The sequence below is a fragment of the Streptopelia decaocto genome, assembly GCF_964273445.1.
Source record: "Streptopelia decaocto genome assembly, chromosome: 2".
In the NCBI taxonomy this organism is placed as follows: domain Eukaryota; kingdom Metazoa; phylum Chordata; class Aves; order Columbiformes; family Columbidae; genus Streptopelia; species Streptopelia decaocto.
In genome coordinates, this window is record NC_138655.1 from 36,340,802 (window position 1) to 36,355,537 (window position 14,736).

At 36.7% G+C, this 14,736-nt stretch overlaps 1 protein-coding gene across 1 annotated transcript in view; it reads left to right on the top strand.

Annotated features, from left to right (window-relative positions):
- ARFGEF1 (ARF guanine nucleotide exchange factor 1) overlaps positions 1 to 14,736 on the top strand; it is a 97,727-nt gene that overhangs the window by 39,955 nt on the left and 43,036 nt on the right. Inside the window, exons 5-10 of the mRNA XM_082044731.1 lie at positions 4,985 to 5,164; positions 7,159 to 7,432; positions 7,981 to 8,094; positions 8,722 to 8,894; positions 10,010 to 10,143; positions 13,438 to 13,672. Coding sequence (XP_081900857.1) covers positions 4,985 to 5,164; positions 7,159 to 7,432; positions 7,981 to 8,094; positions 8,722 to 8,894; positions 10,010 to 10,143; positions 13,438 to 13,672 — 1,110 coding nt within the window. The remainder of the gene's footprint in view (positions 1 to 4,984; positions 5,165 to 7,158; positions 7,433 to 7,980; positions 8,095 to 8,721; positions 8,895 to 10,009; positions 10,144 to 13,437; positions 13,673 to 14,736) is intronic.

A 14,736-nucleotide genomic window follows, 5' to 3' on the forward strand; every position in this document is an offset into this window, starting at 1 on the left:
GTATTGTGGGGCTTTCATCTTGGTTAATGGTTAGGATTGGTTACTTAACGAGAAAATGCTGTCCTGTCAGCTTGCAATTTTATTTTTTAGAGAAGAGTTACATTTTCAGAGTTGACTGTGAGATACTTCTGTTTTGCAAAATATGTGTCTGTTTAGTTCCATATTGGATTCTAGTTCATTTTGAACACCTAACTTTCTGATGATAAAACTAATTAAAACTTTATATTCTTGTATAATTCACGTTCTGTATATTATCCTCCAGAGGAGAAGCTGGAACATAGTTATTTCTGCAGTCTCTACAGTCATAATCCTTCACTGTTTTACAGGGCTAGTAACTGACCACATGCTTGTGAATATGGATTATTTTTTCTTAAAATTTATGTTAAGTAGGAAAAAATACTAGTTTTATTCACATACTGTTAATTAATGACCTGTTATTACTGAAATGTGCTGCAGATTCTAGGAAATGACACTGTTAATTTAAATCACTGTCTTGACTGTGAAAGCTTGCTGGAAGGAAATACTGTATTTTTCTATTTTTCATACCCTTACAGTGTATTTCCATAGGTCTTCAAAGTTGGTGAACTAAATTAGGTAAACATAAGTCTTTTAAAGCTATGACAAATGTGTAACATAAATGGCTGAATAATTTGGAAAAGGTAAAAAGCAAGAGATAATCTTATCACTTGCTCACAAAGAAGATGTTACTTGGAAAACTATATAACTGCACTCTCTAAGATTTTATCTTTTAGTGTCACTCATACAGAAAAATTATGTATCTAGGAAGGTTATTTGATATACCAGTCGCTCTATGGTTTAAAGACTTCAGTCTCCTGCATTTTTCCAAAAGTCAGTCCATATTAACACATTATTTCATGAGAAGTTAATGTTTGGACTTCAAGGTGACTTCTAAAAAAAATTTATTATAAAAAATAACCCTGTAGCCCTTCTCAAAGAAAACAGAAAGATGTGGTTCCAGTAGCTAATGCACTAGAGAGAGGAGTTGGGGCCGCTGTGTTTTATGTGCTGTCTCAAGTTCTCAAGAGCTCCAGACAAGTGAATTATCAGTATTTTGCCCAAAGTAAACCTGTGCTGATCAGATGACAGCTATACTGTGTCATAAATCTTCCAAAGATAAGATGATCAGAGCTGTCTGAGAGGAAGAAAAGAATGACCCTGAGTTGAAAACCAGGCTTCCTAGCAAGTCTGTGTGTAGTTGCATCTGCCTCTTCTGCATTCTTAAATTATTCTGGTAGTTACTTTCTTTCACTGTAAACATTTTGTTCTTGTAGAATATTCAGTGTGAGACAAACGGAAAGTTTACAGGTACAGATAGGCGCTGAATATTTTTAGTAGAGAATTGATGTTAATTTAATTTAGTTTTTAAACTAGATTCATTTTGCCTCACAAATCACAGTGCTTCCTCTACTGTTCTAATACACTCACTTCACTTCATAGGGAATTCAGTGAAGAGGCAAACATGCCTCTGGCTAAATGAAAAAGTACTACGGGTGTCATGCAAAGATATGATAATCAGTAACTCAAGAAATTATCCTGAAAAATTTTCTCCTTTCCCATCAAATGGTTGTTTATAAAAATGAATAAGTTTTATATAGAGTATCTAGGTAGAAGCAGAGAATAATAGGGTCCTTCTCAAATACAGAATAATAGATGTGAAGGACAGGAAGGAAAGCGTAAGGAAACAACCTCCCAGTCAGGATGATAGCCAGTAGTTTCAGGACAAGGAAAGTTCGATGGCTGTTAGTACTTTTGCAGGCTTTGTGACAAAAAAAGCTTTTGTGGAAGGACCTGAAGTATAATGAACGAATGCTAATGATTTTTTTACAAAGGTTTCCTTGTGCCTAAGGGGAGGAATACAGTAAAGCAGACTTTTTTTATCATCTTTCCATAGCTCACACAGGAGATACCGGATGAAAACAGATGAGCTAAGTGTGAGCAGAAGGGAACTCGGCTGCAAAAAGCCTTGAGCAGCAAATCTTTACCATGATAGGAAAGAGCAACCTAATGCTGTGACTCCATAGTTGGTAGAGCCACTGCAGCATCTTGCTGTTGTGACCTCTGCAGAGGGGCTTGCTGCTCTCCAGGCTTTGCTCCCAGATCTTGTCCTGCCACATCCTTTGTCCTGGAATGCGTTTAGTACTCTGAATCAACTAAAATCACTTTGAAAACAGACAAAATACCCCAAACCAAACACCGTGGCTTTTTTGTCGTGTCTTGTTTTTAATTGTGTGAATGTGTTGCCCTCAAAATAGCACAGGTGGCTTCATGCCACAGAATGCAAAGTAAGCAGTAAGAGTTGCAAAGTAAGCAGAAAGAGTGTACAGCTGAGGGGAAGGCAGAGCTCAAGGACATGCATTGCCCTGTACCATTTTGGGATTTTGTGTCATCCTGCCTGACTGGGGACTGTTGCTGAGGTGATTGTGTTCTACTCATCTGATTCCCCTCTGTTCCTCCTTGCATTGGACCCAGTAGCCATTTGACCACAGAGTTAATTTTGGGGAGTAATCTGAAAAAAAAAAAGTGATAAAGGGAAGGATTAGTTTTCTAATATCTGGGTTGACAAGGGTTTGGAGGAGCAGGACTGCTGCTCCTGATCATAACCTGTGGTTTCTCGGGGTTAGCTGTCACACCAGTTGTGGTAATGATGTATTCTTTTATGATACAGAATAAGATGTGACATGGTTTAGGGCATGCTGTCAGATTGAGCCTTAAATGGAAGCTGCCAAGAGGGAGGGACGTTGTCAGAAAGTGATTGCAAAATACTTCCTGTCTCATGTTCGTTCTTATTTCTGCTAGATTTTGATAGAAGAGGAAGAGAAGAGGCATTGAGACATGAAGTGGGCATGACTAATAGCCTGAGGATGGCTCTAAATTGGAAGGAATATGAAAGATCTTAGCAAAAGATCAAAGTTAAAATGCTTATCATTTTATAAGCATGTATTGTACTCATCAGGGTTCATTGTCTCTAGTGCCTGAGAAGGAAAGAATCCCAAAGAAGTGACTGTCAGGACCTCTGTAGCCAAGTTGGACTCGTTTAATAGTTAGGTATCTTCAAGGAGATCCCTTGCTGGAAAGACAGATTTCTCAGTCTGCAGAGAAGATGCAGTTATTCAGTGAATTTGGATTAATATGTTAAGGAGGTATGTCTGTGTGTGTGTGTTTGTTAACATTTCTTCACCTCCACATCCCCTTATCAAGTGGTGTGAAAAGAACCGAGCTTTAGTGGTCATAACAAGCATACTGAAGAAACTTAGGAAGTTCAGGCTGTTAAGCCAATTAAAACAAAAGAGCACAGAATCCGTCTGTAGCCTTGTCACCTTTTTATGCTAACAGACATTGTCTCCTATTATTGAAAGTTGGGGAAAAAAACCCAAAACCCAAAGACTTTACTGAACTGAGATGGAAATGAAAATTGGACTTTCAAATATCAAATTCTTAATCACACAAATTAAACAGGGAGACTGAAAGTAACACAGAGGAGTAACTTGATGAATGACATAGCTAGAACAAAAGAGATGGAGACTTGATTCCCCTGCCCCTTTCCATTAGTGTCCTAAATGCTACGCAGCAAGAGACCTTCTCTTTCCAAGTGAGAAATTGTAGGTGATTCTTAAACTGGTGTATTTAAGTGTGTGTGTCTCAGTGTTACATTTTGGAATTGAGTGAAAGAAGTCTTAAGTCTAAATATTTACTGTACTGGGCTGAAACAGTAGTGCTTTGGAAAAAAATATCTGTCTGTTTATGTCTGGGCTCCGATTGTTTGTTTTGTGTTCAAGAGTTACTGATTGTATTTTTTCAGACTAGTGTAGACAAGGTTCTCCAAGGTTAATTCTGTTACAGAATTATTAGTGAAAGATTAAGGGAGCTTTCTGGTTTGGCGTTTCATGACTTCATGACACAGAAAACTTGAAAAAGTAGAATACTAAAATATGTGCAGGTGTGCAGCCTTTCCAGCCGGATCAGAGAGTGCAGAATCTAATCACTGGGAGTTACCTGCCTTCAGGGTGATAGTGTTTGCTCCTGAAATGTGTAGGAAAGAGTTGGAGAAGTCAGCAGAGCTGTACTTTGGGGATAAATGTTGGAGTGTGAAAGTAATGTGGTATAGGGGATGTAGGTATGTTACCTAATCAGAAGGGATGTGCAGCTCTGATGGGGTTCAGGGTGCTTTAACTCAGTATCTGCAGATCTCCCCCCCCACCCCGGAATTCCTAGCAGTAAGGTAGAGGTGGAAATGTACAACACTTAATGAAAGACAAGTGAAAATATGACACACAAAATTGCATGTGTGGACCACTGTAGAAGGTGTTTGCATTAAGGGAACAGGTGATGAATGGTTCAAATATGTGTCTGATGAGCAGCTAAGGGAACTTGGGCTGTTCAGCTTGGAGGAAAGGAGGCTGAGGGGAGACCTTATCGCTGTCTACAACTACCTGAAAGCAGGTTGTAGCATGGGGTGTTGGTCTCTTCTCCCAAATAACAAGTGATCGGACAAGGGGAAGTGGCCTCAAGTTGCACCAGGGGAGGTTTAGACTGGATATTAGGAAAAAATTCTTCACAGAAAGGGTTGTCAGGTGTTGGAACAGGCTGCCCAGGGAAGTGGTGAAGTCACCATCCCTGGAGGTGTTTAAAAGGTGTTTAGACAAGGTTCTTAGGGGCATGGTTTAGTGCTAGGTCAAGGTTATGGTTGAACTCAATGATCCTGACCGTCTCTTCCAACTGAAATGATTCCATGATTCTATGTATTTCCTAGATATGTTGATTAAAAACACTGAGTATAACTGTATGTATGATGTCCTGGTATAGCTGCAAGAGTACATGGGGAAACTTAATTAAACTGCAGTTCAACATATGTACTTAGTTATATTTTTAAAGTAATCCTATTTTGATATTTATTCATTTACAAACTATTTGACTGACAAGAAAAGTTTTGACTGGAAAATATGTATGTGTTTATTTATTTTAGGCTTTGCTCACTGCAGTAACATCTCAACACATAGAAATCCACGAAGGAACAGTGCTACAGGCTGTGAGAACATGTTACAATATCTATCTAGCAAGCAAAAATCTCATAAATCAAACCACAGCCAAGGCCACTCTAACACAAATGCTGAATGTCATTTTTGCACGTATGGAAAATCAAGCAGTGAGTATCTCACTATCTTTATATAGAAACTAGTTCTTAACAGCAAACCAGCTTGCAAGACTTTTGTCATTATTATTAAAGCTTTTTGACTTTCCTAACTTATGTACTTTGGAAAAAAAAAAAAAGAAAAAAGAAAGAACCTGGTATCTTAAATTGTTCTTTTTGTGTTTTACAGTCTGAAATAGGTGTGAAATGTGTTTGGAAGGATGGGGACGGTGTACAGGATTTAAACTTCTCATAGCAATCTTCTATATTTAATGGATGTATTCAACTTCAGTTTCTATTGTCAGACTGTTAAGAGGTGCCGCGCTGCCTGTGTACGAGTACATCTGGAGTCACATGAGTGTTAGTGAAATGCTCTAGTATAGTGATGGTTAACACTGCAGAACTAATCCATGAATAAAACAAAACAAAACCAAACAAAGGAAAAACCCAAACCCAACACACCTTTCCAGTCATGCAATCATTTACACTTTTTAACATTTGAATGTGTAGTAGTCACTAACAGATATGTGTATGTCACTGAAATTGCTGTTGTGTGTTGTCAGCAGGGACCCCAGCATATGCCCTGTGCCTTCCACTGCTGATAATAAAGATCAACACAGCAAAGTAATTTGCCTAATTCTTATAAAAAAAAAATAGAAAGGCAGATGCCCAGACTAGAGAACTAGTGGAATTCCTAGCTACTTCTAAAAGAAATTTAGAAGAAATTCTGCTGTATTAATACAAACTCTTCAATTTTTCTTCAAGAATATGTAGTATTTACTTTCATCTTGGAAGCAACTGCATATTGGTACATGGTAACATCACACTCAAAGATTTATGAGACATCTTATTTATGATAAATCATAGCAGAATTCATGCAGTGAATGCTTTTGAGAAATCTATGCAGTTATTGTCCTTTTAAGCATCTTACTACAGAAGAGGATTATTATTATTTTACAATGGAAGTCTTCATTTTTACCAGACTATAACTCTAGTCTTTATGCAAGTTGAAAAGTAGTTTTGCTTGTTTTGCACACTCAGGGAAGTTATTTTAATATGATAACTGGCAAATACTAGAAGGTGTTATCTGAGCTGTAATTTGAAAGGTAATATCTGCTTGGATATCTATAGTACCCCAAAAGATGCAGAATAGAAAGCTTTAAGTGGAAGAGTAAAGAATTGAGATCATAGTAGCCAAAATAACAATATGAAAAGTTACAAAACTTTTGATAAAAGGTGGGCTCTGCAGAGACAGAAAGCCAGTTTGTAGAGCATCACCTCAAAGGACACCCTGCTTTGGTTTGACTTTAATGACTGTTGTCTTAATCCCTTAGACAAATTACAGAAATACCTCCCTTATGGGGGAAGATTCCAGATCAAGGAACCATGACACTAAAGTAGTCTTTGTCTTACAGTTTTAAGTATGATGATTTCTTCCTGAGGATCTGTCTTCTGTAGTGTTTTGGAAGTGCTGCTCTTTTCATTTGTAACTCTTGGTTTGGGTTTTTTTTGTTTTTTTCCCTGGAATGTTTTTAGTCTTTCCCTTAATACCATGTGTTTGTAGGATAACAGAAGATGCATAAGTTCTCCAATGTATTTCACTTTGTGAGAGCTTTCAAAAAAGAAAAAAAAAACTGCCTTCATGTTTCTCCATACAGTCCTTGTATATTGTCACATCTACAGGCTGAAATTCCTTATAGGGTAGGCAGACTGCTCTTGGTCCTATACTACATGTAGTTTAGTCATCCCTCTTTCTCAGTGAAGATAGAGTTAAGTCTAATGTGCATAGTTGGGAAGCAACCCTCTTGCAAAGGTGTATCCCATGATATTTAAATTATTTATAATAATACAAAGGATGCATTTTCTTAAATTGTTAGAGCTTTATGAAGGCTCTGTTTAAGCAGAGACATTAGAGGGTTCATGTTTATAAAATTATGTATAAAATATGTATACAGCTCATTGTTTTATTTTGATAGTGAAATTCTTGTGTGATTGCAATGTTTTTGTAGCTTCAGGAAGCCAAACAGATGGAAAAGGAAAGACACAGACAGCAACACCATTTACAGCAGTCTCCAGTAAGCCATCATGAGCCTGAATCACCTCAGTTGAGACATATTCCAACGCAGACTGATCAGCTGTCCAAAGAGCATGAGAGAGAGCTTGACCACAGCACGAATGATGTGGACAAGAACCTTCAAGAAGATATAGAGGCAGAAAACGGATCTGATATTTCTAGTGCTGAAAATGAACAGACAGAAGCCGACCAAGCCACGGCAGCAGAAAGTAATCAGTGTGTATTTCTGTTTCATGGAGGGAGGGAAAAGGTCTGTTAAAAGAAATGCTTGAGGATTGTCTTTTTTTCCACCTCTCCCAAATCGGGAGTCAGGCATATATTTTCAAATAGTTGACTAATGCAAAATGCCTGTTGTCCTTGTTACCACTGTTAAACTCTGTCAGGAGTATCCTTTGGTCCTACACACTGCCGTGGTCACTGTAGCAAAGATTCCTCTTTGTACCTATGTAATATTGTGGAAGTTTTGGGGAATAAAATCTCAAAACCAGTAAGTTTTCAGTTTTTAATGTACATGAAAATAGAAAATTGATGTCTTTTGTTGGCATAGGCCTGTTGATTACCATTTACAGGTTGTATGCTGGAATGCTTATGTTCTGTGAATACTGTTTGCAAAGCATTGAAACAGAGCTTTTTTAATGTAGACTCTCCTATTAATAGATTTCTAATTGAATTTTTAAATACTAAATGCAAGTGAAATATCTTATTCATTTATTCGTTTCTCATTAATATTTGTTTGGGTTTGTTTTTCTCTTTAAAGGTCTTTCTAAAGCTGATGGAGAAACATATGATGGTGAAACCAATGAGTGTGAAGAGAAGGCACAAGAAATTGTAGAAAGTATTGTGCAGGAAATGGTGAACATAGTAGTTGGAGGTATGATATTAATATCTGTCTAGTCAATAGAGACCAGTCTGAATCTTGACATTAAGAATTATTTTAACACTTCTGAATATTTAACTAAAATGACATTTAATTAGCACTTAACATGCTGAAGAAAACAGTTTGTTGTCTGACCTTAGCCGTGCATTATTTACCCTTAAAATGAACAAGATTTCATACATTTATTTACACTCTATATTGGAGACTAATGTTATTTTAAAAATACAGGTTCTTGTTTATTTTTTTTCTGTTTTGATTCCACAAACTCTTCACAAATGGGCCTGTGGCTGTAGTAGCAGTGTAGCACTATATTTTTCAGTTTGTTGGAAAGTGTATATCAAATCAGGGACGTTTTCTTCCCAGTGCTTCTTGGAAACTCGGTAAAATGCTTCACGTGGCAATGTAAAGTTGGAAGTCGTTTTTTCAGTGTAATTTTCATTAGTGGGAATTAAGAGTATTTGGATTTTTTTGTAGTTATGTAATGCCGTGTAAACTCTGCCTTAAGCGGCTCTTTATGATACTTTGCTTATGATTGTTTTAGTATTTAAATTTTGGATTAAAAGGCTCTTTTTAATTTGCATTCTTGTATAACATTTGTTTATAATTCTTCTTTTCTGATAGATGTGGAAGGGACTGCTGAAAGTGCAGGAGGTGATGGCACAATTGTAACATTAGAAGATGGCAGTGACAGTGAAAACATTCAGGCAAATGGAATTCCAGGGACTCCAATTTCTGTTGCTTATACACCATCTTTACCTGATGACAGATTATCTGTCTCTTCCAACGATACTCAGGTACAGGCAGTTATAAATTAGGAAATACTGGAAAAAGTAATATATTTTAATTGTTGTCCAACACTTGTGCAGTGTGTTTAATATAATTCCATAAAATAAGTTACTCAGATGCATTTCAGCTGTTGTGTTCTAGGCATTATTCTGTTTCAATGCACTATTTAAATTAAATTTTTGTCAAGTAAATTTTGCGTGTGCTGCCTTTTTTTATCCTAGTATTTTTAGCTGCCCTATAGAGTACACTGTTCCAAGATTCAAGAAGCCTGTTCCGCTGTTTTTTGAAGTGCCCCTGTGAAACTATAAAACTAGCATTCAGTACACATAGTGAAGAATATAGCCAATTATAGACATACCTGTATAATTTCAGTGTGCTCTTTTCAAATTAAAAATAGAAATTTCAAGCCTGTAGCATGACCTTACTGCAGTGGTTTCAGATTAAAAGTTTTATGTCTGAGAGGACTGTATTTTCGTTAACTAAAAAGATGTGAAAATACTCCCTCTGTAACAAATACCGGCATGTATGCAGTATCAGCTGACAGAGTGTATCTGCTATCAAAGTGTACTGCATAATTAGGTTTGGGAACAGTAGATTTTAAGCTTAAAAAATTTACAGTCACATGTGCTATAGAAAAGAAAAGATTAACATTAAACAAGTTTCTTATATAAGGAACAATAATACATAATTGCAAGAACTTAGTAACGGGGATGATTATTGTACTTTAGAAATTTTACGAAATCTTGGCACAGATACGTAACTCCTTGCATTCTATTAAAATGTCTAGGTGGCTTTTTTTAAAAAAAAAAAAAAACTAGTTATCTACAGAAAATATCTGAGGGGAATTCATTGCATGTTACCTTACTTAAACTTGACCTACCTAATTTCACAATAGTCTTTAATTAATTCTGACTTTTAATGATCTGGCAATTTTTATTAGTAAGTTTGTTCATTTTAACTGGACTGCAGAATATTTTCATTTGGTTTAGTCCTGAGACCATAAAGCTATGGTGAATTGGTTATATTTGTATAATGTCTTAACTTCTTGTTGCTAGGAAGTGGGGATTTCCCTACACACCCTGCTAATGCAAAATGGGATACTGAAATATGTTAACTTCTTTAGGAATCTGGAAACTCTTCAGGACCTACCCCTGGTGCTAAGTTTTCCCACATTTTACAAAAGGATGCCTTCCTTGTGTTCAGGTCACTGTGTAAACTCTCCATGAAGCCTCTGTCAGATGGACCTCCAGATCCAAAGTAAGTAGAATTTAGAGTTCTTATAATTAATCTTCTCTATTTGAAAATAAAAATAAATCATTTAAATATTTTTGAGAGTCCTTGGTTATTCAGAAAAAATAATTATATGGTAAAAAGAACTTAGAAGCTTTGAAAAGGTACTTTTAATGTTTTAATGCCTCTTTTGTGTGTTAAATGAAAGCAACTGTTGCTACCCATCTACTTGTTTAGAAGCTTCTTAAGAACACCTACGCTTCCTGTAATTGCATCATGTTGTTCCTAGTTGCTCTTTATATCAATTTTCAGAAGGGTTTGTAAAGAGAGTCTTCAGGTACTTTTGGTCTTGGAAAATGTTGCTCTGCTTTTAAGTAATACCTGGGTTTGTAACCGTTGTTGTTTAGGCCCCACAATTTCTTATATCTCTTGCATATTGGGTATCCAGTACACATACCCAACTCCATCTTAATACGAGCTCCTCACTTTGAGCTGATAACTGTGTTTCATTCTTTTGCTCAGGGTGGACACTTTTGACAGGCTCCTTAATCAAAACACAAATGTTTTGAAAACAGTCTTTATTTGGGTGTTTTTGAAATCTTGTCCTCTGACTGAAGAGATTGTGTTTTCAGTTTGGCTTAGAGAATTGTTTGTTGTAAACCAAAAATATTTTCCTTTATGGATGTGTGCCAGTATTAGCTGGTTGTGTTGGCAATGAACTTTGCCTTTTGGATCTTGGCTAGAATTTATATGAACATTTATTTTGCACATTAGGAGCAATTGGTGATCATTTTCAAGAGGAGTGCTTTTTTGTTCCTCAGATAGTAAAACTGTAGTATGACCTCTGATGACCATCAAAGGTCCAGTATTCTTCAAAATAAAACAAGCTTTACTGTTTCAAGGTCTAACTTTTTAAGCAGGTAACTTAAAGACAGTTTAATTTAATCACTGCTATTTGTTGTGGATTTACTAAGCTGAAAAAATGTATGATTTAGTAGAAAGGGTTTTGAAGGGTTAGTCTAGAACCATTTTCAAATGGTTATCTAGTGATTCACTGTGGAAAGTCAAGACATCCAAGAACGAAGACTGAAGCATGAAGTTTTTCTTCACTGTTTTTCAGAATTTGTCTTCCAGGAAATGCCATGACAATCCTGTGGTTTTAGTCAGTTCTCTGAGACTAAGACTGTCTAGTTATTAAAATGGATTAACTCTCTGGAAGAGCAGCATTAGCTATTGAGGCACTTGGAGCATATCTGAATCTGTGGAGTCCTTGACGGTCATATTAGAACTGATTAAGCTCTTCACGTAGAACAAATTGGAGGAAATGGCATTTAGGGCAACAAGAATTAGCTGTAAAGGCATTCGAAGACATCCTGTGTTTGGAGAAGTGCCTAGAATTCATCAGTGATTCTGAGGCATTCATGGCTTTTTGAACTATTACAAACATGCTGTAATTGGAAGAGAAGGCGTAGGATATCTACAGCATTTAAAAAAAAAAAGGGTTTAGCTGCCTCTAAGAAACATCTTGCCAGTGAAAGTATCTATGAAGTCTTTAATGAAAATATTTTTAAATTGTAAGTAACTGGACATGGAGCTTTAGCTTAAAAATCACAAGACTGGGAGTTGAGATCAAGGTTGTGCTTCTTACCTGGAATGTGCTTTTTATGTGCTTTTTACCTGGCATGAAATAAGATGGGGGAGAAATATCTTGAAGGTTTACTTCTTATAATATTAGTCCTTAAATTTGTTTTAAATTAAGTGGGCTTTACACATCATACAGAATTGGTAAGGCCAGCAAGTTAGGACTTCAGTGCTGAGCTGACACTTGCTGGAAGTAGGCAATATTGAATATTTTATTTATAATTGAACTTCATATTTAAATTCTTATGTTTCATATCAAAGTATGGTATGTTCATGTGCTGTCTGCACACTTGATAGAACATGATGCAAAAATCAAGCCTTTTGCATCAAAGGAGAGTCTCAGGTTATGTTCTGTGAGGTTGTGCTGTCCCCAGAGCCAGACATCTTCTTGAAGAACTACAGAGTTTGGAGTGTTTACTTTGACTTTCAGCGCATTAGGAGGCATGGGAGGAACATGTTCCTCACCCAACTTGGCCGATTACATTTTGCTTCTCAAAAGTGTCATCAGACTAAAAGTCTGAGCTTGGGATTATATTCTGTGAGTTCGAAATGGTTGCAGATTGACACCCCCCCATCCCACTTTGTTTCCAGTGTGCAGAAATAATTGAGTTTATTTGCAGCACACTTGCATTTTTGTTTTGAGCTAGATTGGAATGACTTTTTTAAATTAAGCTTTTATTTTCACAATATACAGCAAATATCCAGCTATTGTGTGTGTCACATGTTGGCTTGAAGCGCCCCTTACCCTGTCTGGGCTGTACTGTATGAGAACCTTCCTGTTGTTCCTTATGTTTCATAAGTGTCTTCTGTCAGTGGGTGGTTGTTCAGTGAAAGCTGTGGACCGTCTTGTTGGGAAAGCCATTTGTCTCTGTACCTGCTCTTCAGAAGAGCTGTGGGCTTTTTTGAGATGATCCGAAGTGGGAAGGAGCATCAGGAGACTAGGAAAGAATGCTTTCACCCAGAATGATATTTAAATTGCATGATATTTTCATAGATGCAGATTTCCTATAAACTTGGGGATGTGTGTGGTTTGGGGGTTTTTTGACAACACTAAAGTTGCCTGACTTTGCTATTGCCATGTTTAAAATAGGCGTGTTATATATCTTAGCTGCTCGTGGAGTGGGATGGGACCAATGACTGATAAACAATATAAAATACTATATTTGAGAAAAGATTTCAGTGTTTGGAGGAAACAGGTCAGGCAGAGCAGGTGTTGTCTTCATCGTCCTTCAGCTCTTTTTGGGTGCTGGTGGAAATGCGGGAGGAGGAATTTCCACCTTTTAGTAGTTGGGGTTCTGTAGATGGGGTGGATATTTTAGATAGGATCTTCCAAAAATCCTTTAAAAGGAAATAGTGCTCCCTTCATCCTCTGACTGAGCATTGCCTACTGTTGCTGCTGTTCTGTGATGCTGTGCTGCTGAGACAGTGGCTAAACAATAATGGAGAAAAACAGTAACTGGGGAAGGTTGTTCTTGCCCACCTCTTGACTGAAGAGTGACCTCTTCATCAAAAGACATGGAGATAATTTTGTGATTCTTTGCACAGCAGGTTGCGTCAAATTTTAGTTGATTTCATTAACATTCCACATACAAAATCATTGTGGTGTATTGACTTTACAAGAGACTTTTCTTTTTTATGAAGTACACTGGAATGATCTGTTGTATTTCTTTTTTATTCTAGATCTCATGAACTGCGATCAAAGATCCTTTCATTGCAGTTGCTTCTGTCCATTCTGCAAAATGCAGGACCTGTCTTCAGGACAAATGAGATGTTTATTAATGCTATTAAGCAGTACCTTTGTGTTGCATTGTCAAAAAATGGAGTCTCATCAGTTCCAGAAGTTTTTGAACTTTCACTTTCAATATTTCTTACCCTCCTCTCAAACTTCAAGACTCATCTAAAGATGCAGATTGAGGTACATACTTGAATTTCTAAGGGGTGGAGGAGTGTCAAGTGAACATTTCTTTATATTTGTGAGTAGCTTGGTGTTGCTTAGAGAAATTAGTTTTCTTTTCTGAATCTCAGCTTTTGCATAAGACTTGCCAGATCTCCTTGTGCACAGAAGCTCTTTTTCACCCAGTGGCAATGGACTTGCGTGCAACAATGCTCTTGAAACTCCCTTCAAATGAAAGAGCAGCATTTCCTTTGGAATACTTACCAATTAGCTAAAATTTGCTTTGTAACATCAGGAGTAATGTGACAGTTGTGGTAGTGCTGTTTGTTGAAGTGGAAAGTGATGGGAAAACTTTTTTAGGGCTGTTTAAAAAAGATTACATAATATTTTAACTACAACATGCAATGAAATACCTAATAAAGAAGTAAGCCATTTCATCACTTAATAATAGATATTAACCTAAACTAAGAAATTTTACAGTGTAAAAGATGCTTTGATTTACTCTGTGATTGAGATGAATTTTTACAATGATAACTTACTATGCTCATACTCTCTGTTGCTACTTGAGTTAGTTTCCTTAAGAGTTTCCTGGTTTTTGTGGTACGGTATTATCACAGAATGATGCTCAAACTCAGAAATTAGTAGATTTGTGGATAAGCTCGGTCAACTACTGTTCAATAATACGGTTAGGAGGTTTTAGTTCTGCAGTACATAGTACAAATTAAGAAAATGGGTACACTTACGAAAAGGCTAGTCAAGGCATGATTTTGCAAAGGAATTTTAGGATAAAAATTAGTGACTTGAAATGCATTTTGGATTTTCTTTGAGGTCACTTGAACAGATTTCTTTCTCTAGGGGAATCCCAACTATTTGATTATTGTAGCCACCTCCCTTTGTATATCAGGGCCTACATCAATATATGGTTCTGAACATGATAATCTTAATTTCCTCAGTTCTCAACAGGTGTATGCATGATTTAACTGCTTAGGCCATGTGTAGCAATAAATACATATTATTAGCGATAAGAGTTATCCATATCCTGACAGACATTGTGAATTTTCTCACTGGATGGATATAACTCATAG